Consider the following 26808-nt stretch of genomic DNA (forward strand, 5'->3'; position numbering starts at 1 on the left):
CAGAAAGAGCAGCCCGTTGGAGCTAGCTGGTGGACCAGCAGCCCCCCATCAGCTCCCCACTCCCCTAAGTTCCCTGTGCAGCAGCCACCCAGCAGGCTATCAATTGCCGGCAGTTCATCTGTCCCTCCCGCCACTGCCATGTGCTGCTCCTGCCCTCTGCCTTGGATCTGCTCCTGGGAGCCTCCTGCTTGCTGTGTGGGGGATGGGAGGAAGAGGGGGATTAATATTAGGGTGTCCCTCTGCTCCTGCCCCCCTGCTTATCCCATCTCCACGGAACAGGGGGGACACGACAGAGCTCAGGACAGAGGAAGTTTGCTGGCAGAAGCTGCTGTCTCAACTTCCTGGTCTACTTAAAAAGGCAATGTACTTAGAGTGGTTCAGTGTACTTAAAGAGGCAATGCACATCTCTCTCTCTCTCACACACACACAAGGTGTGTGTCTCTGTCTGTCATGCTGTCTTCCCTCCCTCCATTCGTGATGCCTTGTAGAGTGTGAGGATACATTAACAACAATGTGTTAACCCTTGAGGGCTCAGCCAAGTTCTAGTTCACCATTTAACAGTAAGGCATTCCCTGGGAAATATCCCACCCTCTGATTTCACCACCTCAACCAAACTTCACAATCATCATTGCTGTGCACAGTATTAAATTGATTGTTTAAAACTTATACTGTGTGTATATATATAAATTTTTTTCACCAGACAAAAGATTATATATATATAAGTTTTAAACAATCAATTTAATACTGTGCACAGCAATGATATATATATATATATAAAATCTTTTGTCTGGTGAAAAAAATTTCGCTGGAACCTAGCCCTCACTATTTACATTAATTCTTATGGGGAAATTGGATTTGCTTAACATCGTTTCGCTTAAAGTCACATTTTTCAGGAACATATCTACAACGTTAAGCAAGGAGTTACTGTATTTAAGGAAGCAATAACTAGGTTTGATTTTTAATGATATTTTTAGGGAAATGTGGGGATCCAGCCATCACCAAGTGGTCTCAGTCTGAACACTGGAAATGGAGATTTTTGTACATTTAAAAATTGCAACTTAAATTTATGAATTTCAGTTGGAGGATACAGTGATTAATGTGGGTTTGAAAGGTCTAGAATGCCATTCTCTCTCCTTGATTGTATTTTGCTACACTCCTGGAATGCAATCAGGGACAACCTCATGGGAATATAGCATCCAAGTGCAGACAGGCTGGGCTGGCTGTTCGCATAGGTAAGTGGCCAGCTATGTAACACTGTAAGAAGTGAAAATGGCAGCCCCATACTATTTTTTTATTTGCTACAGATAAGACAGGTAAATAAGGGAGGTTTGTGGAGAGAAGCAGGTAAGTAGGAAGTGGAGGTTATGGGGGGAGAGAGAGGAGGGGAACAGTGAGTACAGTTTGCCTGGTTTGGGCATGCCTGAGGAATCCCAGATACTTTAATTCCTAAGGGGCAGAATGAAGAGGTTGTCTAGGTGGAAAGTGAGAAACCGCATCTTGAAAATTCTGCTCTGGGAGGGAATATTTGGGTAGAGAGTAAATGCCCCCACCTTTCCTTCTTCCCCCCAAACACTCCATGAGCATGCACACACACATTAGCTTCTAGGGGGTGGGGGGACTATGGTTCTAAGTGGAACCACTGGGTGGATGTCTTTCAGACATATAAATCTATCTATGCCACTCTTTTTGGCATAGTAGCAATAATCTGCCTGGAAAAGCTGGCCCAATATATGAAGTTGCAGATGCCCACAAAATAATTGTGCTATAGGGTCCTGAGATGGTGTTATGAAGTTAGCATTGTGAGATTATCACACATGATGAGAACACAACGCAATGTGATGTCATGTGTGACACTGGCAAATGAGGTGCCAACACTTGACAAGGCTTTAGATCTTAGCTGAGCACGGACAAATTCATTGCTGGAAAGCAGCCTGTTTCACCTGTGTGTTAGTATGGTTAAGATGAGTACTGAACTTATAACAATGTGTTTACAGCATTTAGACTTTAATGCATGTGGCAGTTCATAAGAAGTTCACAATCTCACTTATAATATCTTCATCACCTACTACAAGGTAATATTTAAGTTTTTGCTTTATAACTGTAAAAAAAGTTTGCTGTGAACCTGTTGGGGGGGGATATTTCCCTGTTCATCAAGAAGACTATCAAAACTAAAGGGGCCATCGTGGGACATCACAATAAAAAGACTTTAATTGCCCCTTCACATCCATGAAGAGGCTACATGTGTAGCCCCTTCACATCCATGAAGAGGCTACAGGCTTGTGCCATCAGCTTGAATTCTGGAAGAAGGAAATTATAGCTGAAAAGAAAAGTTTTCATTTCTCATTTGTTGTTTGGATTCTGTCAGGGTCGGAGCCATAAAACAGAAGCAGAGATCCCCAGGGTCCATCTGGGTTAGGCCTAAAAGACATTCAGAAATGACAGATTATGACAACTGTCACCTTTTTAGACCCATATAACATAACTCATTTGTGTATATGTGTCCACCTTGTAATAACTCATTTCTTTTTCCTAATTAATAAATCGTTAGTTGGTTTATTACAGGACTGACTGCAAGCATTCTCTCTGGTGAGAGATATAAGGTACAAATTGACCTGGGGCTAGTGACTGGTCTCTTGGGACTGGAAACAACCTGAATATTATGTGATTTTTGGTGTATAGCAACCAGCTATCACTAAATCCAGTTTGCCTGGATGGTAAGCTAGATTGGAACACCCAAAGCCTATCTGTGATACCATGGTAAGGCAGTACTTCAGGAGTTCACATTTGTTACTGCATTGGTGAAATCTAATTACAGAACATACAACCAGTTTGGGGTGTCTGCGCTGCTTCTTAACAGTCTGCTCTGAGGTTGGCGTTCACGGTCGGGAAACAGCATGACATCATGATTATTTAGTGGCTTTCTATGACTTTCAACACACTATCTTCTCCCTCCTTCCCATCCTACTTTCGCTGCTTGGATGGCAGGGTGGGATGTTTCTCTTTCCTTTCCTCCCACTAACCTTGCTTACACTAGGAAATAGAAGATGTTTCAACTTTTCTCCTATCTCTCTACTTTCCATACCTTGCAAGCTGTATGGTGCAGGGGAAAGGGACTTAAGAGTTCAGCTCCAGTTACTTAATGATGTGTTATGTATGTAAGAACATACAGGGAGTATTCTAATGAATAGTTCTCCATTGTTCAGCTGAAACCAGTCAAACAGTGGGGGCAAATTCTCTTGTTTTTCTAGTGTAAATACCTGTTGACAGGTAGAAGGGAACACACTGCATCCTGCTAAGGGGTGGCAAAGAGTCTGCACTCCTCAGGACAATAACAGACCACTCCCTACTCTAGGTTGGGCCTGAATGGCACAATCTACATCATAATCCTTTTGTGAAGTAAACAGAACTTCTTCATTTTTAAAGAAAAACTTTTTTTTTCTATTAAGTTAGGTAAACTTTGAGAACTAATCACCATATTTTGGCTTAGCAAATGAACTGTCCATCATGACTACCATCTCCTCTGTTTTTCAGACCAAGTCAAGTGAAAGGACAGAAAAGTCAAACTTTACAGAAGAGGGAAATTTTGCTTATTTTCTCAACACCAAACGATCAAAGTCAGATGAAAATATTTTCTTTTCTGCTGCCTGAATTTAAAAAAAATCCAGAAAACAATAGTAAACCAGAATAATTAATCCAAATAACTTTGAGATGGGGGGGATAAAATCTGGATTTGAATAGTATGACTCAAGTTTCTCTAGAAAAAAAATTCAACTGATTTCTATTGAACACAAAAGCATAATAGTAACTAATCAGGTGACTCAGAGGATCCCTACATAAAAACCCAGCGCTTCTGAGGGTATTTTTTTTCCAACTGCTGCCTGGCAAAATTCAAGCATTCATTAAACTTCTCAGGTTGCTATACTTTCGTTGCTGTTGTTCAGTAATAAATCATTATAAAATGAGATTAGCTATTAGAAAGAAAGAGACTTATTCCAATGTGGTGGTCTACTGCCTAATCAGAGAGGTAGCCCGCCTAGATTAGTTTTTTAGAGAGTGCCAATAACTGCAGGAAAAAAATACAGACTTTCCCACGTAGGGATCAGAACTGTGCTGATTACAACATTTAAACACAGCTGTTTCTAGAAAGATCTAGCAGCATTTCTCTGATCATTATGGACAGGGAGGCTTAGTCTGAGAGCTGTGCTATAGAACTGCTCCGGATAAGGAGACCATATTTTCAAAATCAAGATCCCAGGATATTTTTGTGGCAACATCTTTATGGTTGCAAAATAATCATTTTTTTAATGTATTATAGTTTTCTGAATGTGTTTGTCATGTAACACTGAACAAGACTCATAAAAATTCACTGTGAACACCTTAAATGAGTATAAATACTATCAAAGCTTTCTCTTCACACCAAAAATTTATTACATTGACTATTCATTCCACTGGACTGTTTTCTGTAAACACAGAGCAAATTCTATTTAGTATTGCAGTGTCTTGGAAAAAAAATTGTAGTTATAAAAAACTCAAATGTTTTGATTGAAATTAAACACTAGGCCATTTCAGTTGTTCCAAAAGAAGTTCCCAGAAAAATGGACCATTACATGGAAACCCAGAACTGTCCTGAAAGTCACTTTTGCTTTTGGAGATGGTCTATAGAATGGTTTGGCTAATGCAGTTCTCAGACAAAAATCGCTGTGTATACTGCTTACGGGAAACAATAGATTGTAACAATTGAATTAAGAAACACTTCTAAGATAGCATTATGATTTCACAATGGACAGGAATTAAAATATACACACACGGAGGTGAAATCCATGTAACAAATGGCAGATCCATGCAATGAATAAAACCTCTCCTTTCCTCTACCCACCAATTCATCTGCCTAAGACTTTCTACCTGTTTCTGGTCAGGAATTTTTCAACAAAATGCTTATGTCAAAAAATGCCAATTTGTTGGATCTAAAACTTTTTACAGAAATATATTATTTTTACAAAACTTTTGTTAGGAAGGTTTTTGCAGGTCCAGGATGGAATTTTGAGGGAGACAGAGACCTGGTCCACCCTAAAGCAGTCAATAAACTACTGGCTACAGTATTTATTTGAGCTGTAGGAGACCCGAATTCAAGGCCTGGCTCTACCTGATTGTAGGAGGGACTAGAATGGGGGGTCTCCTACATGCTAGGTGAGTGCCCCAACCATGTAGCTAAACAGCCACTCTCTCTGATGCTCAATGTCTCTTGTTGAAGTTGTTCCACTTTATATAAATTCAGCATTCATTGGGCCAGAGAGAGCAAATTCAAATGACTGGATTTTTTTTTAATTTATACTACCAGAGAAATATTTCTTCTTTCCTCCCTCTCCCCAAAAGTTAAAATCTTCTTCCCCAAAACTTCCTCTGTCCAAGACCCAGGATAGGGCAAGGTTCAGTTTCTTGTAGATTTTGCTAGAATTTTAAGCCCTGATTCAGCAAATGAAACATTTGCCATTGACTTCAAGGGGACTGCTCATATGCTTTATGTAAGGCACATGCTTAAGTACACTGCTGAACTGGAGACTTATTAATTTTACAGGGACAAAGTAAATTAATAGTATTTATTAACCTCTGAAAAATTACTTATTTCTGGGAAGGAACTGCACTATCAATAAACATTACATGGCACTATATAGTTGTTACATTTTGAAAACGTACAAATATTAATACATTTAAAAGCATTGGTGTCCTGATTATGTGTATGTGACATTGTCCTATATTAGGAAGTACTGAAAATTAACACATTTGAACAAACAACGAACCAGCTTCACTGAACTCCAATATATTTCTTCAAACATTTATACTTTCTATTCAGAATAACACAATCCATCAGCTTTGCATCAATCATTACAAATCTTTCATACCACAGCCACATTTCAGTGATTCCTGTAAAAAACTCTGAATGCTATCTCTTGGGTGGAACATAACAGCTCTTTAATAGCAGTTTAGAACAGGAAGTTTAAGAATACTGAACTAAAACTTCAGGGGAATTTATATAGCCAGGATGTAATTGCACAGACACGATCAGGGCCAGCACAGTGGAGCTATTACATACTGTACGTTTATCATCAAATGACAAAGTAAACAAAACATGGTTATGAACAAAATGAAAAGAGAACATTGTTTGACAGCTTCCACATGTAATTTTTTTAAAAGTCCTTAACCCTTTCACTGCCACTCTTTCCACTGCATGTATTGTGCTGCCATCTCACATTAAACTTTCAGTAGGTCATATGGCATCATTCAAATGCTTAACAATCATTCTAATATTATTGGCACAAGACTCTGTATCTTTTCTGGAGGAAAAAAATACAGACACAATGTCAGGTAGTTTAGACTTTGAATGTATCCTCCCACTTCAATATGTGTGTGCGTGTGTGCGCACGTTTGCATATATATAAATTATGCCGCAAATCAAACTTCCTGCCACTAAGAACAAATTTACTTTTGTGTGGCACACCCATGAACAATATGTGGGCAACCTCAGCTGTCTTCCAGCAGAAATGCCATATTAAACAGTATCCCTACAACCATACATATTCCAACTGATAAAGGCCTCTGTGTTGCACGACAACTGCAAAAGCCTTACCAACAAATACAGGTCAAATGTGGCATATGAGCCCTGAAAGAAGGACCCAGAGGCTACAAAAAAAGCATGTACACAAATGCACCCTCTTAAGCCAGGAGCAGCCCCTCTATGTCCTTTGTATCCTGGTATTTCAGGGATATAACTGGCTGGCAGTGGGGGCAGAACCAAGAATGAGTTGTGAGTGCTAGCATGCTCCCCGAGCAAACTGGGCTCTGATGCAGCTGAAATCCCTTTGGAACTTAATGTTGCTCTTGCAAAATAATGATCAGTGATGCAGGCTAACCATGCAGATGTCCCAATATTAAGAGGTTGGGGAGGCTAGGATTTCTCGTGCATTCTCAGGCTCCAACTGTTCCGATGCACTTCACCCTTCCACTTCAAAGGGAGAATGCACAAAGATATTTATAGTACCTTTTCCCTTTCCATTCATTTTTGTGTGAACAGAAGAATGTTATTTATTTGAAAATGCCAGTGCAAGATATATTAATTATAACAAGAAAGAAAACATTTATCTGTGCTATCTGCAAAGGAGAAAAATCAATAGGGAAGTACTTTTTTATTTTTATCTTAGTGCTACATACTGGCATTCTGTGTGGCTTTGCATAGAAACACAGAAGGCTAATAGACTGCATAATCGATCTCCTAGCCAATGCAAAATTGTTCTCTACCCCACATTATAGCAGAGTATAGCTAAGGGTATAGTGTTCTGTCTAGTTTAGTTTTAAAAAGCGTCAAAGGATAGGGCTTCCACCACTTCCTTAAGGAAACTATTCCACAGTCTCGTCTTCCATCCCCTCACTCCTCTCTTGGTCTATTGAAACTCCACACCCCCGCTTCCCAAAATGGACTCCACACAATGTGGACAGCCCTCTATAGTATCTGAAAAAGGAAGAAATGGTTCCTCAGCAGCACCTGAGTCACTCTTTAGCATCTGGTAGGGGTGATCCACTTACAGAGAATCCCTCCACATGTAGGGGGATGGTTCGGCCCATTACCAATATCTGTGTTGCAGTGGAGTTCAAACCCCCACTAAGTTAAGTGGTGTGACTAGTTTTAACTTGTTCTCTAGTTGGAGACCTTCACTTGTGTATTTTGGAAGTTCTTTTTTCCATAATATAATAATCCTTAAAGAGAAAGCAAAACTAGCAGTTCCAATTCAGTACTGCCCTTCCAGGAGCCAGAGCATAGAAGGACAGCCACAGGACAGGAAGGAGTAAATTGTGGCTTTCTGCCACCTTTCTGCTCTCTGGATTCAAGACTGTTTGAGGGGCCAAAAGATCCTAAGCTGCCTATGATGAAGGCCAGAACTACTGTAGCAGCATATGTCACTTATTCCCACCTCTGATCCCCTCCCCTCAGCCCCATCCCCAGAATTTGTCCTACACCAGGGCCATTGACATACTCAGCACTTACTTAAGCAAAACGCTCATTGATTTCAAGTGGAATTTTGCCTGAGAAAGAATTGCAGGACTGGATCATAAAGGTGGATCATTTCAGGATAATTACTGTTCCACCCCTTAATATTTTTGTCGCTAGTATTTTTTTCCTTCAGCGTTAGAACAACAGGTTGTCTTGTAATCCTACACAAACATATCCCTGGATTGCATTTTTGTAACTAAAAATTCTGCACTGAACGTTACTGAGAATAATCTGACACTGCATATCAAATAACAGTAAAATTTATTTTTTTTTAAATAATATATTAATGGAGATATAATTAGAGGCTGTGTAGAGATTTTTACTTTTTGCAGTTATAGAGTGCTACATAATACTGTATTATTGTAAAACATGAAATAGGACAGTCCTGTCCATGATTAAGATTAAGATTGTGTCATGATTATTTTTAGTAAAAGTCACCGACAGGTCGCAGACAATAAACAAAAATTCACAAGCGCTTGTGACCTGTGTGTGACTTTACTAAAAATAACCGGGGAGCAGCGCTGGGGAGGGGGAAGACAGCTGGAGCCTCATGGGGGGACTGACAGCCTGAGCTCCATTGCCATGGGGTGGGGGGCACAGCCCTAGCTCCAGCCCCAGCCACGGGAGGGGAGGGGACTCCAGCACTGGCCACCGCTGCAGGGCAGAGGCACACAGTTCCAGCTCCAACTCCAGTCGTAGGCTCGGGCGGGGGGGGCGGAGGGGAGCGGGAGATACACAGTCCTGGCTCCAGCCCCAGGGTAGGTGTGCACAGCCCCAGCTCCAGTGGAACCAGGGGTGGGGGGAACACAGCTCCAGCCTCAAGGGGGGAGCGCACCCCCCTGGCTCCAGCCCTGACAGCAGCCACTGACAGCTGAAGCTGAAGAAGTCACAGAGGTCTGGTAAAGTCACAAAATCCATGACTGCCATGACCTCTGTGACTAAATCATATCATACAGCCTAGAACTTCTGCCATGAAAGAAAACCAGCATTGATTAACGTTGTGGCTGGAGTCAGATACAAATGAATGATGAAGCACTCACGGTAATAAGCTTTCCTGTATAATCTGAATAAATTGTTCATTTAAAGACAGATTCTGCCACCCTTACTCTAACTGAGTGGTACTCTGCAAGCCATTCTACTGTAATCACTTTAAACCAAAGGGACTATTATGGCCTAAGGTACCACTCACTGTAAGTAAGGATTGCACAATCTGACCCTTAAAGTAAATATATAGAGCTCGAATCTCCACTGTATCTAAGCAAAACATAGGTGCACTGGAGTGAGGAGCTCATAGACTCAGACTTTAAGGCCAGAAGGGGCCATCATGATGAGCTAGTCTGACCTCCTGCACATTGCAGGACACAGAACCTCACCCATCCAGTCCTCTAATAGGCCCATAGCCTCTGGCTGAGTTAGTGAAGTCCTCAAATCAATAAAGACTTCAGGTTACCCCACCATTTACTCTACTTTAAACCATCAAGTGACCCATGCCCCATACTGCAGAGGAAGGTAAAAAAACCAACAACCAGGATCTCCATCAATCTGACTTGCGGGAACATTCCTTCCTGACTCCAAATATGGTGATCAGTTAGACCCTAAGCATGTCAGCACCCACCAGCCAGGCACCTGGGAAAGAATTCTTGGTAGTAACTCAGAGCCCTCCCCATCCAGTGTCCTATCTCTGGCAGTTGGAGATATTTGCTAATAGCAGTTGCAGATGAGCCATATGCCATGGCAGGGAATCTCATCAGACCATCCCCTCCACCAACTAATCAAGTTCATTCTTGAAACCAGTTAGGTTTTTGCCCCCACGGCTCCCCTTGGAAGGCTGTTCCAGAACTTCACTTCTCTGATGGTTAGAATGCATCCCAAAAGCATAACAGGAGAACACTTAACCTTTTAACAGGCAGAGTTACAATGATGCAACTGCACATTTTCTGCCATGTGATCAAGTAGACACGCCCAATGTAGTTTAGTGCTTGCTTGCACACCGTGCTTAACATTAAGGGGATCAGCAGTTAAGAATTTCCTCTTGTGCTTTGCTACCCCTCCTAGAAGGTGCCTTCATTGTCAAATTAAAGCATTGTTTTTAACTAGATACACGACAGTGAAAGACAGTTTAATAACATCCAAGTTATTACAAGTAGGGTGTGGTGGGCCTTCTCCAGTGTAGTGCCTCTCTCTCTCCAAAGCTTCAAAACAGGTCTGGAAATCAGGAAGTTACTGCTACTGGAAGTATCAACGTTGAAGTTTATTGTTCTTTTATGATAACAGTCCAGGAAAAAAAAATACAAGCATGCAGGGCCTGATTTCCATAAATTACTGAGGCAAAACTCCCATGACTTCAATGGGAATTTTGCCTGAACAAGGACACCAGTATTAGCTGCCCAATGGGTAACATTATCCTAACCTGCATGTGAACACATGAATAGCAGGCAGCCCACTAAAGGCAACTAATGTGGGACTGGTTCTTTAACAGATTATAGATCCTAATAGGTGGACATAAGGTAGCCTGAAATCATCACAAGCTCCAAAACATTCTGGTTTTGCACTGCACCTATATGAAGAAAGGGATGCATATATAGTAAATATCTGGGGCCAGATCGTCAACTGGTGCAGCTCCACTGCCTGATTTCAATAGAGTGACATCAGCTAACACCAGCTAAGGATCTGACCCTAGGTATATGAACTCATGTGTATACAGGATTAACAACCTCAGGTATCTAAAACACTATTACCCAAGGTGGTCCCAGCCCCTGCCTACCTTGCAAATTCCTTTGATTATCTGAAAACTTGATTACTCAAACTTATTCTGTGTTCCAAATGACATTCAGATCATAGAGGTTGCACAGTAGATAGAAATATATCAAAAATAGAGGAGAAAACATTCTATGTTTTGGTCATTTTTACAGCAACTTGATGCATATGAAAGACACTTTACAAACTCATAAACAACCTCCTGAAGTGTCCCATTTACTGTTATTCCCTATATACAAATCAAATATGGTTTAGAACACTCCATAAAATGATCAAAGAGTGCTAACCGCAGGGTTACAATTCGTTTATTTTAGGTAAAACAACAAAAGAAAAACAAAACATGTGATCCACACAAAGATGTCTTGCCCCAGCTGCTGGTTAACTCTTATTAACAGATTATCCTTTTGCATAGACTAAAAAGACGCCCATAGGGATTTTGTGTACAGCGCACAAATGCAAACAGACCCGCAGAGTAACAGTCACCTAACGCTTTGCTGCCCCCTCCCTTTTTAACTCTTCTCCATAACTTACCAGCTTGGATTTGGTGCGCTGCAAAAATTCTTCCATGTTGTCATAAGGAATCCGAGCAGGCAGGGCAAAGTTCCATGCACTGAGCCTCTGGGCTGACTGGGGCGGCTCCTTCCAGCTGCGGCTGCCGGGGCTGCTCCTGCTGCTGTCTCCGTCCTCTCCCGCCCCCTCAGCGCAGCGCAGCGCTGCCCGGCCAACTCCTCTCTAGTCTGGCCAGTGGGAGGAAGCGACAGGGGTGCCCGGGACGGAGTGGGGCGGGACGGGGTTGCGCGCACAATTCCAGAGGTCGGCCTGGCTCCTCCGCCAATAGCATGGGCGTCTCCGGCTGGCTGACGTCAAGCAGGCAAGTGCTGCAACCATGGACAGCGCCCAAAAGTGAGGACAAAGTGAGGGGATGCAGGGAACTCTGCAGCAAAGATGCACTGAGGAAGCGCTGGGTGTGGGTGTGTGTCTCCAGCGCCTGGCTGGCGCTGCAGTGGGTTTTACTGGCTGGGGAAGGAATGGAAGCGCTGTCTGGACAAGGCAATGCACTCGGATGGCTCATAGTCGGAGGTGCCTGCTCCAGAGGAGTGATTTAAAACAGAATTACACAGAAGTGTTGCTCTGCCCCCACACACGTTGCCTCGGGGCCACTACATTAGGATAAACTTACCTCAGTGAGGAACAATAGATTAGAGCCTACAAGGATCTAGTCTGATAAGAGAGATGGGGATTTAAATGGGTAACCATCTAAGGACAAAGCGACAAAAAGTCCTGTGGCACCTTATAGACTAACAGACGTATTGGAGCATGAGCTTTCCTGGGTGAATACCCACTTCGTCAGTGTGGTTGCTACTCCAAACTGCCAGTCCTGTGCTTTAAATACAAGAGCATCCTTTCTTTACAGTAATTACTTATACAGCATCTCTCAGTTGGCGCCCTCAGTCAATGTACAAAGGTTAATTAATTCAGCCTAATTCACCTGTGTGGTAGTTTAACAGTTCTGCCCAGAGGTGCTGGAACAATTTGTATAGTGGGGGTGCTGAGAGCCATTGAACCAAAGGGTAAACTCTGTATTTGATGTAAACTACTTCAAGCCGGGGGGGGGGGCTGTAGCACCCCAGACACCAGAACCTATGGTTCTGCCCCCATTTTACAAAGGGACAAACTGAAATGCAAAGGGATTGAAGGCCCTATCCAGGGCCCACTGAGGTCAATGGACATTGCTAACTCAAGATTACACAGTGAGTCAATAGCAAAGATGCGAATAAAACCCAGAAGTCCTGGCTGACTCTACTTCTCTGATCACTAGTACCCCTTGGCTTATATCCCTTACTATAGATAACTAACCTGAATATGAAGTCACCAAAATTATTACTCCCAATCAATCATGCTTCATCTGTGGAGTTAGTAACTGGTGATTATCAATAAATTTGGTACTCTGAGGTCTGGGAATTTTTCTCTCTTGTATTATTTTACAGCCTATTGAAAATATTTCAGTAAAATCCAACAGCATCTGATTCCTCATTAACATGAACCTTTTCTGTGGGCTCTACTTCACTCCCACTTGGTTTAATAGTTCTTTCATGATATTTTGCAGATGATATTATTGATCTGTCTGTCACAAACTATATATCCTACATGGTAATATGCCCCTATTCTAATTTGTTGTGTGGAACAGAAAAACTGAACTGCACCCCAACCACTCAAATTTTAAAGATAAATCAATATTAAAATATTTAGTTGTTTGTAGTATAGGCCGAAGGGCATGGCTCTCAGAAACAATAACTGGAAAAGACAGAGTATTCAGGAAAAAACATATTTCATCCTACAAAATTTCACAGTAGAATAGAGGGGATATTACTACATTTATTAGTGGTGTTTGGGTTTTTTTAATTTGAAACCCATTACTTTAATGACCCTGTCTTTGGCTCTAGATTTTCACTTGCCACTTAGAAAGTATAGCCCTTTTAAGTGATTATATATTTTGCAAAATATAATCTTATAATTACAGTTGTGTCTTACACCTGAAACAGATTTAACTGCAACATAGAGATGGCTGCATAATTTGAGACCTTGCAGTTTGAGGTCTGTTTAAAACTTTGTCTCTATGTGTAATCAATACTGTCTTGTGAAAACTGAGGCTGAGAGTAACACAAACATTTCCTTTCAACAAAACCAATGAAAATATTCAATGCAGTTTAGCAGGAAAACTGAAGTTTGTGGAATAAATGCTTAAAGTAGAAATCTGTCTCATGAGTACCTCAAAAAATGAGATAGAATGCAGGTTTGGGGAAGCATATAGTACTTGGTTGAAGATTTACTGGACAATGAAGACTGACTTTTCTCAGAGGATGCAAAGCTGCATTTTTACATTGTCAGCAAACCCTGTTTGCACGCATCATTAAGAGACTTGTTTGAATGTGAGGGGTTTGTGGGTATAGTAGGTGAACACATTTTTACTTCCTACCCTTTTTGTCTCCCTCTGGCTCCCTTAGTGGTCTCTCAAAAGGTACTGGCAAAACCATTCTTCATGTCCTCCTACTTGCAGACCACAGCTCTACCTGACACACTCTATGTTGCTTTATTCTAATGTATAGGTGTGTGAGTCCTGGCTTGTTAGTGAATAGCTGTAGATTGCCACCAGGTAAAGTATTGACAAGACAGAGAACTGGAGGAAAATATTTGTAAAAATATACTCTGAAGATGTAAATCTCTTGAAACTGCATTTTAAAAGATGCATTTATGCAAATAATTCCATTAATTATTCATTGTTAATTGTAAAGAATGTACTGAAGTTGTAGATAGTATTTGATGGAGATCCTAGCCCTGATTCTCCTCTCATGTACACTAATATACCACCATTGGTGGCCATGGAGTTACTCCTGATTTATAGTGAAGTAAATGAGAGGAGAACCAGGCCTCTTATTATTTCTAGTTATTCATTCATCTTTCTGATGTACCTAAACAAAGTAAATTAGTAATCCTTTCAGAGGCCCCTCCTAAGGGAGATAGTCTCCCGTTGATATGTATGCATAATTCCCATTGACATCAATGGGAATTATGTGCATGAATCAAAATGAGAATTTACCCCTGAATCTCATTCATTGATTTATTTAAATTATTATAACAGTCTCCTTTGTAATGCTGAGTTTCCATTCAAAGTATAGCAGATTTGTTCACAAAATATCCTGTAATCAAGTAGAGAGAGAAACTAGGATCAATGGGTACACTTTTTTATGCTTTTGTGCTTCTGAATATGCAAATATAAATGATAACTTGCTTCCAAGTGAAAGCAAGTCAGAAGGGCATGCCTTCTTTTCTCATAGGTCTTGGGAAAAGGTCCTGTTTTAAACTTTTGCTGTTACTAAAACAATGCAAGGATTTACAATGACTGCAATAACATTTACTGTCTGTGTCCTAGAGAATGATAGCCCTAGTGATTATGTAGAAATGGAATGCCTAGACATTATGATCTTGTAAAAATCTCTGTGGAGGAAAAATGGTCTAAGGCCTAAACTTTGGCCAAGTGAACTGTATGTATGGTCAGGTGAACTGTATGTGTGGCCTGGAGGAAGGAGGAAAGGTGGGGGGTAAAAGGAGAAGGGTAGGCAGAAACTACAAAAGCAGAACTAACTGTAGAAATTATAAAAGCAGAACTAACTGTAGAAATTATAAAAGTAGAATTAACCTTTTGTAACAGCTTATGATTAATAGCTGCCAGGTGACAGAGCAAGAAACTGCAAAGGACAAAAGTAAGGAAAAACAGAAAAGGCTTGCTTTGCTTTATTCCTTATAGGGATGTAAAACTTTAAGGAAGTGTATGTAATTTTTGTGGTTTTATCCTATATAAGCTCTCGCATTTTATCTGTTGGGAGGTTCGGTTTCCTTGGCTGATTCCCCCATGCATGCATGTTTGATTGATCAATAAAGGAGCCTCAGGCTGTCTGATCGAAAATCAACCATGTGGTCAGTTTTCCACAACAGCTCTTTGCATCACCGCTGTAATTTTCCAGTCGAAAGTACATAAAGTATATTTAGAATTATATTCCCAGATATACTACATGGTACAGGACGTTATGAACACTTCATGTAGGTCTTTGTTACTTTCCATTGTTTCCGTAATCTAGCTCCACCTTATTTCCTACATAAGAAAATATTTGGGATGTTTTGATTCCTTATTAGAGAGGAGCACAAATAGGAACCCCATTTCTTAATTATTCAAACCCTGAGAAAGTTTAGATTCAGATTTGAGCTTTGTATCTGGGGCCTATCTCTAATAATTACTAATTCCCAGGGGTGTTGGAGAGGTGGTAACATTCCTGTGGAAATCCACTGGCTGGGCAATTCCATTGTAAGCATATGTCAACACAAGTAAACATTTGAGTATGAGTTTTAATTTGTATTGTGATAGTGTTTCAAGGCCCAGTCAGGACTGAGACCTTATTTTAATGGTTGCTCCACAAATACATGAGACAGTACAGTGCCTGTGCACGTGCCTAATAGAGAGATATCTGTTTAAGCAATCTATTGAGGGGTAGGTAGGAGTGAGTTGTATCTGAGTCGTTGCTAGACTGATGCACAATTAGCAGTCCACATCCAGAAGTTTCTGGAATTGGGTGTGGTAGTTTTGGGTATGCTCAATAGGTTCCCTCTAGCTGGACTCAGACTCCATGAGAGCAAGTAGTCAGGGCAGCTGCTTCACAAAGGGCCATGTGCCCTGTGTGGGTTGGGAGAAGCTGAGCCCAGGAGCAGAAAGGAGGCTGTTTTCCAAACTCTGAAGCATTATGCAGCAGGTTAGTGATATTGTTAACCCTGCAACAGGGAAGCCCTGACAGTGTTAATTATAGAAATGGGAAGGGAAAATAATTTTATTTTAATTGTATACTTCAAATGTTTGATTTTAGCAAAACTGATTTAGTTAAATTGTCTCAACTAATATGATTCACCAACTTCTTTTTAAATGTGATAATGGGGAAAGAGTTGTTTATATTTTGCTATTCTCAGTTTTGTATTTTCTTGTAACAGGATATTTTTTTTAATCTATTTATTTAACTGAGCTTGGTTAATCAGTTAGCTGACTGGCTAACAGTGATTTCAGCAGAGGAAGAGTCTGCATGGATTCCAACTGAAGATTCCTACAAGCAAGTGGAGGAAAGATGCAGCTTTTGACTGCATAGATTTGGTGGTCGAAGACTCCAACTCAGGTGAACTCAACCTAAAGCTTTTGGGAGCTCTGAGTTTCCTCTCACTGTGTTTCTGTGGGGACTGACCTGTTTAGATTTAATTTGTTTTCTTTATTTATGCTCACGTATAATTGTGAAGATAATAAATGTAGATTATAAAATAGCCATGTTATGTTTTAAAATTAAGTATTATTGTTATGTTTCTTCCTCATAAGATTTCTAAAGTTGGTACTTTTCATTCCTTTTAGGACTTGAATGTGGGGAGGTTGACCCTGTGCAATCCTTGCTGAAAATCCTTAGAGACTGAATTCTGGGTCTTCTGCTTCTTTTCTATGGGAGTTGGGGGAGAGGCGGGGGTTAGGCACTGGAGAAGGGCAATGAAGTGAACTCTAGCCCACCCAAAGGTTACACCTGCCATATAGACCTTACACTCTTACTTAAGACAAGAGAGAATATGTGAATGTTTTTGTAACATAGCTTGCCCTATGGCCTGGAGAGCCTGGGACAAAGCCAGTCCTGATTACAGGATGAGCCCCACCTGAGCAGAACCAGGTGATTCCAATACAAAAGGAGCAAGAAGTTGCAGTGAAGGGGGAAAACCCAGGAAACTTCAGCTATGTCTGGAGGGAATAAGAAGACTCCTACAGGACCCTGAGTCAGCAGGGGAGAAGCTCAGGAAGCAGGAGCTAGTGAAGAAAGCTCCAGGCAAGGAGGTCTGTGAGAAAACCCGTGCAAGTAGGGGAGAGACTACATAAACTCATCTGGAAAGGCCTGTGGAGAAGGACAAACTCCTGGCAAAAGGGGCTAGGGAAACAAAGTCCCTCAGAGAGGGTAGGGCTGTGCCTTGAAGAAATTAGGATGAAGACTGAGAGTTTGTGGGGGTTTTTTTTTTTTGAAAGACTTTGTGTTATTTTGGACTATGGGATGGGGGGGAGAGAGAGAGAAACTAAACTAGGGTTGGGGCCTGAGGGGCCACTGTGCACCTGAGGATTCAGTAAATGGGGCTCCTTGTGGGGATTCTTTGAACTGAGTGAATTCTTAAAGGGCTCGGGGGGCAGGGGGAGGAAACAGCAGGGACGGAGGCAGGGTACCTCTGGCCCCAAGAGGGTACTCAAGAGGTGGCTGCTCATGTTACAGCACTCTGGAATTATATTCAAGATTAATGGAGTGAATGGATCACACTTATAGTACAAGTAATTAAAAAAGAATGGGGCTGCCTGTACCTATGGTGATTTCAAGGTTGCCATTAACCCAACTATTGTATATGGATCAGTCACATTCTCCTAGAATGGAGAATGTATTTTCTTCATTAGCCGGTGGTAGGTTTTTCTCTATTGATCTTGCTTAAACCTACCTATAAATGGAGATCGAAGATAGTGACAAGAAGTATCTTACTATTAACACCCACAAAGTCCTTTTAAAATATAATAGAATAGTGTTTGGAATAGCATCCACACCTGCTCTTTGCCAGTGAGCTATGAATCAGGTATGACATTATTCCTAGCATTCAGTGTTACTTGGGTGATATATTGGTCATGGGATCTAGTGATAAAGAGCACAGTGGGAACCTCCCAAATGTACTTGTCAGACTGTGTCTGAGAATGGTCTTAGAGTAAACAAGGAAAATATGTAAACGAGTCTTTGAATTTTCACATTGTGGTCATACTATTGACAAAGATGACTGGCATAAATCACAGTACAGAGCTGAAACTATCCTTAAGGCACCCCAACCACAAAGATTGTCACATTTGCATGCCTTTCAGGCCATAATTGGTTATTTATATAGACTCTTGCCTAACACAGCAACAGTGTTACAACCTCTAAGCAAACTGTTACATAATGGAGGGTCCACCCAGTGTAGGAAGGCTTTTGATGAAGCAAAAGACACTTATCAGGTGTAAAAGAGTTCTTTTAGACGCAAGACTTTGCTATTAAGTTAGCATATGATGTTTTCCCCATATGGAATAGGAGTAGTAATTTCCCATGTGATGGAATATCCTACTGAAAGGCCTATTGTATTGTCTTTTGCTTCTAGATTTCTTATTTCTGGAAAAACATAACTATGCTGAAATTGATAAAAGATCAGAGTTTTGTCTTGGGGACATTAAAAAGTTTAACCAATATCTGTCTGGGAAATTACTTTGTGTGGTTACCAATAAGCAACCACTAGTTTCATTTTTTCTTTTTTAACCCGAAAGAAAGGATTAGTACTAACGGCTGCAGTGCAGTTACAGAGGTGGGTGATGCTTGTGGGCACACGCACTCAGGGTATGTCTACACTGCAGTTAAAAACCCCTGGCTGGCCCCTGCCAGCTGACTCAAGCTCATGGGCTGCAGAGATGTTTAATTGCAAGGTAGGCTTCCAGGCTTGGGCTGGAGCCTTGGCCCAAGGACCCTGAGAGGTGGGAGGGTCCCACACCAAGGGTGGATGTCTACACTGCAGTGAAACCAGGGCTGGCTCCAGGCACCAGCACAGCAAGCAGGCACTCGGGGCGGCCAAGGGGAGGGGGCGGCACTCCCGGTAATTCTCAGAGGGAAGGACCTGCCGCCGAAGAAGAAAGCAGTGTGGTGGAGCTGCCGCCAATCGCAATTGCGGCCTTCTCCCCCTGGCCCCCGCACTTGGGGCAGCAAACACCCTGGAGCCAGCCCTGAATGAAGCAGCCCCACAACCTGAGCCCCATGAGCCCAAGTCAGTTGGCCTAGGCTAGCTGCAGTCTTTTAATTGCAGTAAAGACATAGCCATAGAGTTCAAATATAGCAACCAACAGGCAAATGCCATTGCTTATCATGCTTGCCCTTAGAAGTGGCAGGTAAAGACATTGAAGTGGAACCAGGGATAGTAGATGTTCTATTTGGCACAAATTGCACCCTCTTCAGTGACAGATGCCATGATACAAAGTGAAACTAGTCAGCACTGGATCATTTTTAATGTGTATGATATAATAAATAGATGGACTTCTGCACACAAACAACTGTGTCCAGCTCTCTTTGTTCAAAAAGAACAATTAAGTGTATAATAAAGTTGCCTAATGTGTGACACCAGAGAAACTTTGTAGGAATAACTAAGGTGTCTCACACTCCAAAAATTATTTGACGACCACTCAGGGATTGTAACAATGAAAGTTGCCAGGTGTTTTGTGTGGTGGCCAGGGATTGATGCACAAATAGAGGAAATAGCAAAACAATGTCAAGGTTGTCAGCAAATGCAACACATACCTAAACATACTCCTTTATATCCTTGGGAATGGCCAACTACACTGGATCACTTATGAATCATGGGTTTTGATTGCAATAGGCCACCTCTGATCTATCTGTGGCTCCGGAGCCACATGCCGCTCTTCAGAAGTTAATATGTGGCTCCTTGTATAGGCACCGACTCCAGGGCTAGAGCTATAGGTGCCAATGTGCTGGGGGGTGCTTGCTGCTCAACCCCTGGCTCTGCCACAGGCCCTGCCCCCACTCCACCCCTTCCTGCCTACTCCCCTGAGCCTGTTGTGCCCTCGCTCCTCACCCCAAGAGCCTCCTGCATGCCACAAAACAGCTGATTGGGAAGTGTGGGGAGGGATGGGGAGGCGCTGATTGGCAGGGCTGCTGGTGGGAGGGAGGTGCTGGGAGTGGGGTGGGGGGAGAAGCTGATGAGGGGGGCTGATGATGTATTTCTTTGGCAATGTACACTGGTAAATTCTGGCTCCTTCTCAGGCTCAGGTTGGCCACCCCTGCAATAGATGCTCATTTTGCATGAATTCAGCATAGTGTTGAAAGTATTAAGACTTGTTTTCAAGGAACAGACTTCCTGAACAGATTGTGACAATAGAACTCAGTTAACATCTGAAGATCTTCAACTGTTTGTCAAGAGAAATGATGTCAGACATATTACATCTGTTAACTATCATCCTGCTGCAATTGGAATACTGGAAAGATTTATCCAGACAGTCAAATAAGCAATTTGTGCTATGGCTCTGTATAAAGGCAGCCTAGAACACAAGATTGCAAACTTTCTAATGTCCTCTAGGAATTCAGTGTATGGTGTAATAAATTGGATAGCAGTGATGATGATGATGATGATTCTAGAATGTAATTTAAGGGGTTGCCTGGACTTGGTGATGTCCAATCTACAGAGGGACATTAAGAAACAGTGTGATCAAATAGTCACACCCAGCTGTGCAGTTTTCACCTGGGAGAAAATGTCCATGCATATGTCTACACGTTGAGCTGGAGGTATAAATTCCAGCTTGAGGAGACATGCCTGCATTAGCTTTTATTGAGCTATTAATCTAAATATAGAATGTAGCCACTGTGGCACAAGGAAGATGAGGAGCTAGCAGGCCAAGTACGTACCTTGGGATGGCTATGTACTCAGTGTGGCTACCCCCTCCTACCGCTTGCCTCACAGCAGCTACGCTCCTCTTTAGCATGATAGCTCAATAAGAGCTAACGCAGATATGTCTCCTCAAGCTGAAATTTTAACCTACAGAAGGTATGCATACACTTTGATATGTAAGAGAGCAGTGAGACTGTGATGTAATCACTCCCGGATTCCATAAACTGAGTAGCACCAAATGTCATGGCAAAGACATAAAACCAGCTTTTGAGCATAAGTTCCTCAGGATGTTCTACACCAGAGATGCTTGTTGAAACTAGTGAGCCAACAATACCACCACAGACAGGGATATGTGACAGTACCAGTGAGCCTCGTGTCCCTGTTTCTACTACAAGTGACCCTAACACTACAAAGAAGGAAGATGTTCCTGATACAGCTACCCCAGAAAATACAGATGCTGATCCAGATACTGTTGTGATGCCTACAAGATGCTCTCCAGAGAAGTCATAATCTACCTCTCAAACTTAATTTGGAGCATGTTGTATAATTAATGATTAAAGCATTTGAGGCCCTTTTTCTGCAGCTATATTGGGAGAGCAGCAGTCATGAGCCAAAAAGCAGAAAGTCACATCCTCATATTCCATCTAAATTACATTTAAAATAATGTAATATCAGTCTGTTAAGAAGGAGATCCTGTCCTAATAGTACCCATTACCACCAGATAAAGAAACGGCTCTTAAGATATTTAAAGCAAACTTTGTTTGATAGCAGTCTGTCTTGCCAGGAATCACTTATCAACAGTTTTAGGTGTGGAAATCTCTACTTTATTGTTTTGCTTTATAGTCCCTACTAATTGATTGTTTATCTGTATAGTCTCTGTCTGGTTCTTTGATTAGTTATGCAACAGACAGAAACAATTTTGAAAGGTGTAAATCAACTAAAGTGGTGGGGTCTGATAGGGTAAAGATTGTTTCACAATGGGCTAGGATTGGTGAAAAATAGTCTTGTAGTACTTTAGTAAAATGATTGATTAAGGTACAGCTAAGCAGGACTCAAGTTTCACTATCTAACCTGGAATCCAAAAGGAAGTTCTTTGCCACCTTTAAGTTCCAATCTTGCAACAGAAAAGCTTCAAAAACAGATTCCAACGAGAAACTGCTGAACTTGAATTAATATGCAAACTAGATACCATCAATTTAGGTCTGAATAGAGACTGGGAATGGCTGAGCCATTATTCACATTGAATCTATTTCCCCATGTTAAGTATCCTCACACCTTCTTGTCAAACTGTCTGAAATGGGCCATCTTGATTATCACTACAAAAGTTTTTTTTTCTCCTGCTGATAATTGCTCACCTTCATTAGTCTCTTACAGTTTTTTCATGTTCTCTGTGTGTGTATTCTGACTATATGTTCCATTTTATGCATCTGATGAAGTGGGCTGTAGCCCATGCAACCTTATGCTCAAATAAATTTATTAGTCTCTAAGGTGCCACAAGTACTCCTTTTCTTCGGAAAAGGGACAAGGTCCCGAGATCAGAGCTGATTGACTTCAACACCCTGCCAATTATACTGTTCAGAAGCTGGAGTCCCTGGATGACGACCTGTTCCTGAATGGCCAGCAGGAAAAGTTCATCTACCTTGTTGGGAGTGGTGAGTATTGTATGCCTAGTGTGTGTATTCTGTTTTGGTAACTGTTGATAAATAGAGGCTAAGGATATTACTGTGTCAGGCTCTTTCACTGGTAAAAGACCCTGCAAACCTGCAGAAGAGTATGCCCTGAGCCATAGGAACTGAGTAAGGGAAGGTGCCCTTCACTCAGAGCCCTAAGAACTGGGAAAGGGTGGGGGTGCCTAAATCAGCTGGGTTATGCCTTGAGTCCTAGTAAAAGTGGGTGCAGGTAACACAAGTGACCATAACACTACAGAACAGGAAGATGTTCCTGATACACCTACCCCCGAAAGTACAGACTCTGATCCAGATACTGCTGTGATGCCTACAAGATGCTATCCAGAGAGAAGTCATAATCTACTCCTTAGAATTAATGTGGAGCATGTTGTATAATTAATTATAAAGCATTTGTAATATTTGTATGTTCTCTTACTTTAAAGGGGGAGGTGTATGCCATCTATAGGAATTGGGTAGTTACCTTGATCAATCGGTCCATCAGCCCTCACAGAGAGAGCGCCAATCACAACACGTCTGTTATGGTGTTCTAGCCAGTCCTTCAGCCACTCCGCTGGCCAGGCTGTCAGTGGTACCGGACACCTGATCAGCATAGCACACCGCAGCCCAGAACCCCTGAGCGATCTGCTAGCCTCAGTCTCCCAAGTAGCTGAGATTACAGGCACGTACAACCATACCAGGGAGGAATTTGGTAGTATCTCTTCAAAAAGTTGAGCCGTCTAATGGCACTCACTGTTCCTTGTTTTAGAAACTAGCCAGAGCTGTAGTATATTGCTAGGCCTTGCATGTCTGCATATAGAAAGTAAACATGGTTACGTGAAAGCCTACTGTGCCCATGTGGCTTCTTCATATTATTGTTGCTTAAAGATCAAAGGAGACAACAGGTTTTTACATTTGATATAGATTTCAGGAGATTATTGCAGGATAATGAGTGTTGCTGATATATTTTTTTTCCATTTATTTTCTGCTTCAATAGCAGTGTATTCTGCACTCATAAGGCTCTTCAGCGAAGAATGCATAGTGTAAAGCTAACAGTCTTGGCTATTAATGATCATTAGTGTCACTACTATGAAAAGATTCATGTTGGTATTACTTATTAAAGGCAATCAAAATGTGCTATTACGTTCCTAATTACAATATTTACTCAGATTCCCCTACTTACACACAGTACAAATACAGTGCAGGCAGCTGTTGTAGGAGCTTCCCCATGCAGCACTGGAAATGCCATCATCCTTCAGCTGAAGGCACTGCTATTTTTAAAGGGGGAGACTGGACTCCATCCGAATCTTTGTGTTTAAAGAGCCAATTCTCTACCTTTTGTATGTATTGAGTCACTGGTAGTTTTGCTGGGATAAGTGCTGAAGCAATGGAGCAGAAGTGAATAGGAGCTGTGTGATATGCCTAACAGCAAAATTTGGGCTTCAAATTAAGCTTCTTGATTAGAAACCAATACGCTTTTCTTAAATATATGTTGTTCTTGTTATCCTTTATACTGTAACTCCTCGGTAGAGACAGACCCTCCGAAATACTAGAAAGTATTTTTGAGGGACTTTGTTGTTGTTGTTACATGGAAGAATACCAACACAGGAAGCAGTTCTGAGGCTACAGCAACACTTTAGAGCTATGGGAGTGATTGCCAGCTTATGCAGACATATTAGCACTAGCTCTCATCAAGCAGGTACACTTAAAAATAGTGTAGCAGGGGCAGCGGTGAACAGTGGCATGGCCTAGCTGTCCTGAGTACAAACCCACCTGGGCCCTGTTTGTATGTACTTGAGACAGCTAGCTCATGTCAACATGCGCCACTGGCCATGTTACCACAGCTACACTACTATTTTTAGCGCACTCGCTTATGACAGCTGGCGTGAGTGTGTCTGCATGAGCTCGGATTTGCATCCCTAGCTCCAAGTGTAGACCTAGCTCGAGAGCAGTCAAAATAGGCTCTCAGCAGAGGTTTTAGTTTAACAAAAGCTCTTTTTTGTGCCATCTTACAGGAGAACCAGGAAGCAGCAGGAACAAATTAACTCTTACAAATGATCCAGATTTACGATCTAGCAATAACCAGATTAATATCAGAAGCACAGGGTATGGCATTTGATACCTTTTCTCATGCTATCCCAATATTCACAACAAACTCTTCATGATCTGGTCCTAATAACGCTCTATCTTTGTATATTTGTGCTCTATAAAACTTATATTTTAACTGATGCTGTTTAGGTATTTCTAAAATTCAGGTACCTCTTTAGTCTTTTTTTTTCTTCCCCCCGACTTTTGTAAGTAATTCCCATATGTCCATGCTGACCTCTGGAACCCTATCTGTCAGCTATACTCAATTGGCGTCATTCACCTCTGCCTTACTCCAATTTGGAACTAGACTAATTCTATTGATTTCAGTGATGAAGCTGGTCTAGTTGATGTAAGAAATAGTTAAATTTAAAGGCTCATCTCTTCATCATGTTTACATTGGTGACCTCTGAGTTTAGGTAAAACCAGGCTTTTTTATTTTGCTAAAAGACAACTAAAACCATCACAGAAGCCATTTAAAAGCTGTCCGTCTTCTGTTTTGGTTAAGTCAATGTCCAAACCAATTTATGAGAAAATTTTATAAAAAATACTATCAAAAGAATAATTTCCCTTGAAAACAGAGAATAATAGTGGAAGAACAGAGATTACCTGGGCTGGATTGTGTTGTCACAGATAAACTGTGATTCTGTGCTCTACTCTACAGCACATTCTGTATGGGTGCAAGGTGGGTCCGTAGGTCAGGATATTCAGGAAGGCTAGCTTTCACTGACTCCTCCGCCTTTTCTGATTTTCTCGTAGTTAATAAATCCTTGTGGAAATGCATTTTTCTGTCATTTGAACCGTTGTTAACTGAAAGTGAGACTAAACGCTAGGGAAAAGTAGAAATTAGAGCTGCCTGAAATGCTACAGCTGAATGAGGGGTTTAACAAAATTCCCCCCCCCCTTTAGCAATGGTACATGACTAGCATTGTTTGTTGCAAATGTAGTATAGTACAATACCAAAAAAATGCATTATTGAGTTTTATTTTTTTCTTCTCAGCAACCTCTTCAAGAAACCCAGAAGGAATTTGCTTGGCAATTAATCTATCCACTTCTGTGGTTAGACTGTATTTTCTTCTCCTCTATCTCTCCTTCACATGGATGTGTCCAAGGTAGGGATGGAGGACATTGTGTTCAGGGATCCCCCTATCAATGCTCATTTTCTACCTTGGAGAGCCAATTAAACAGAAATTGCCTAGAGCTTTAAGCTGTCCACAGAGCAGTAGAGCTAACTTATTTTCTAGCAAAATGCTGTTTTCAAGTGTTCTACACAAAAAAACTTAATTCAAATAGGAGTGGTGTTATTTCTGTCAAAGGTCAGAATTTTCTAATTTACCTGCCAATCAAAATTCTTTTACTTCTGTTCATCTAGTAACTTGCTTCTGCTTTTATTAGGTGGTAACTTGCTTCCACTGTCATTGCACCACCAACATTATACATTTAAGATACAGAAAATATGGCTGTTAAAATCAGTCTGGTTTTCCTGAACTCACTTTGGAGACTTGCATCTTAGTTTCTTACATTAGCTTGATTTATAGCATGATTACTGATGATGCCTCTTAAATCCTTGTTAAGGCTCTGATCCTGCAAGCACATAAGCATGTGCTTACATTTACTCACATGTATAGCAACTATTCATTTGATTAAAGTGAAAAACATGCTTGCTAGATCAGGGCCTAAATTAGCAATACTCTGCATAATGTTTACTTATAAAATTCTTCTCTATTTTTTTAAAGTGTGTGTGTGGGGGGAGGATCTAGTACTAGAAATTGCCAAACCACTCAGCTAATGTGTTTTTTTTCTTTCCAATGTAGTAGTAATATCTTCCATATAAAATATATAGTACCTCTTATCTGTGTATGGCACCACTCAGCTAATGGTTTCCCCCACCCATTTCTTTAGATACATTATCTAAGAAGGAAACATTTCTATAACACCTTTCATCTGAAGATTTCAAATTGTGGTAGAAATATTCCTTAAGCCTCACAAGACCATATGAGACAGGCAAGTATTCTATCCATTTTACACATGGTTAAATTGATACACAGTGAAATGACTTGCTCAAAGATTACAGTGGCACTACAGAGTTGGGGGGGGTGATTTTTTTCCCTTACTTGTGTACCCATACTCAAGCTACTGGAAGTAGACATGTAGCCACAGTAGGACAGGCAGTGGAGGTGCTCCTTAGCTGGGCTGTGCACATAGTCACCAGCTTCAGGAAGGTTTGTACTCAACACAGCTAAG

General features: G+C 41.3%; 1 protein-coding gene and 1 long non-coding RNA gene across 4 annotated transcripts in view; one reads left to right on the top strand and one right to left on the bottom strand.

Annotated features, from left to right (window-relative positions):
* The window catches only part of PRUNE2 (prune homolog 2 with BCH domain), a 190499-nt gene extending 179003 nt beyond the window's left edge, over positions 1-11496 (bottom strand). For all 3 annotated transcript variants that reach the window (XM_039544599.1, XM_039544598.1, XM_039544597.1), the window contains exon 1: positions 11333-11496. In XM_039544599.1, the coding sequence (XP_039400533.1) occupies positions 11333-11368 (36 nt within the window). In that variant the 5' untranslated portion in view covers positions 11369-11496. The remainder of the gene's footprint in view (positions 1-11332) is intronic.
* On the top strand, positions 1883-26568 carry LOC120408074. Its single transcript, XR_005600404.1, has 7 exons — positions 1883-2072; positions 16337-16515; positions 16743-17207; positions 22296-22467; positions 24495-24585; positions 25565-25676; positions 26467-26568. It is a non-coding gene; the product is annotated as an uncharacterized LOC120408074 (long non-coding RNA).
* The last annotated feature ends 240 nt before the right edge of the window (positions 26569-26808 follow it).

Source organism: Mauremys reevesii, linkage group 6, assembly GCF_016161935.1.
Source record: "Mauremys reevesii isolate NIE-2019 linkage group 6, ASM1616193v1, whole genome shotgun sequence".
Lineage (NCBI taxonomy): Eukaryota > Metazoa > Chordata > Testudines > Geoemydidae > Mauremys > Mauremys reevesii.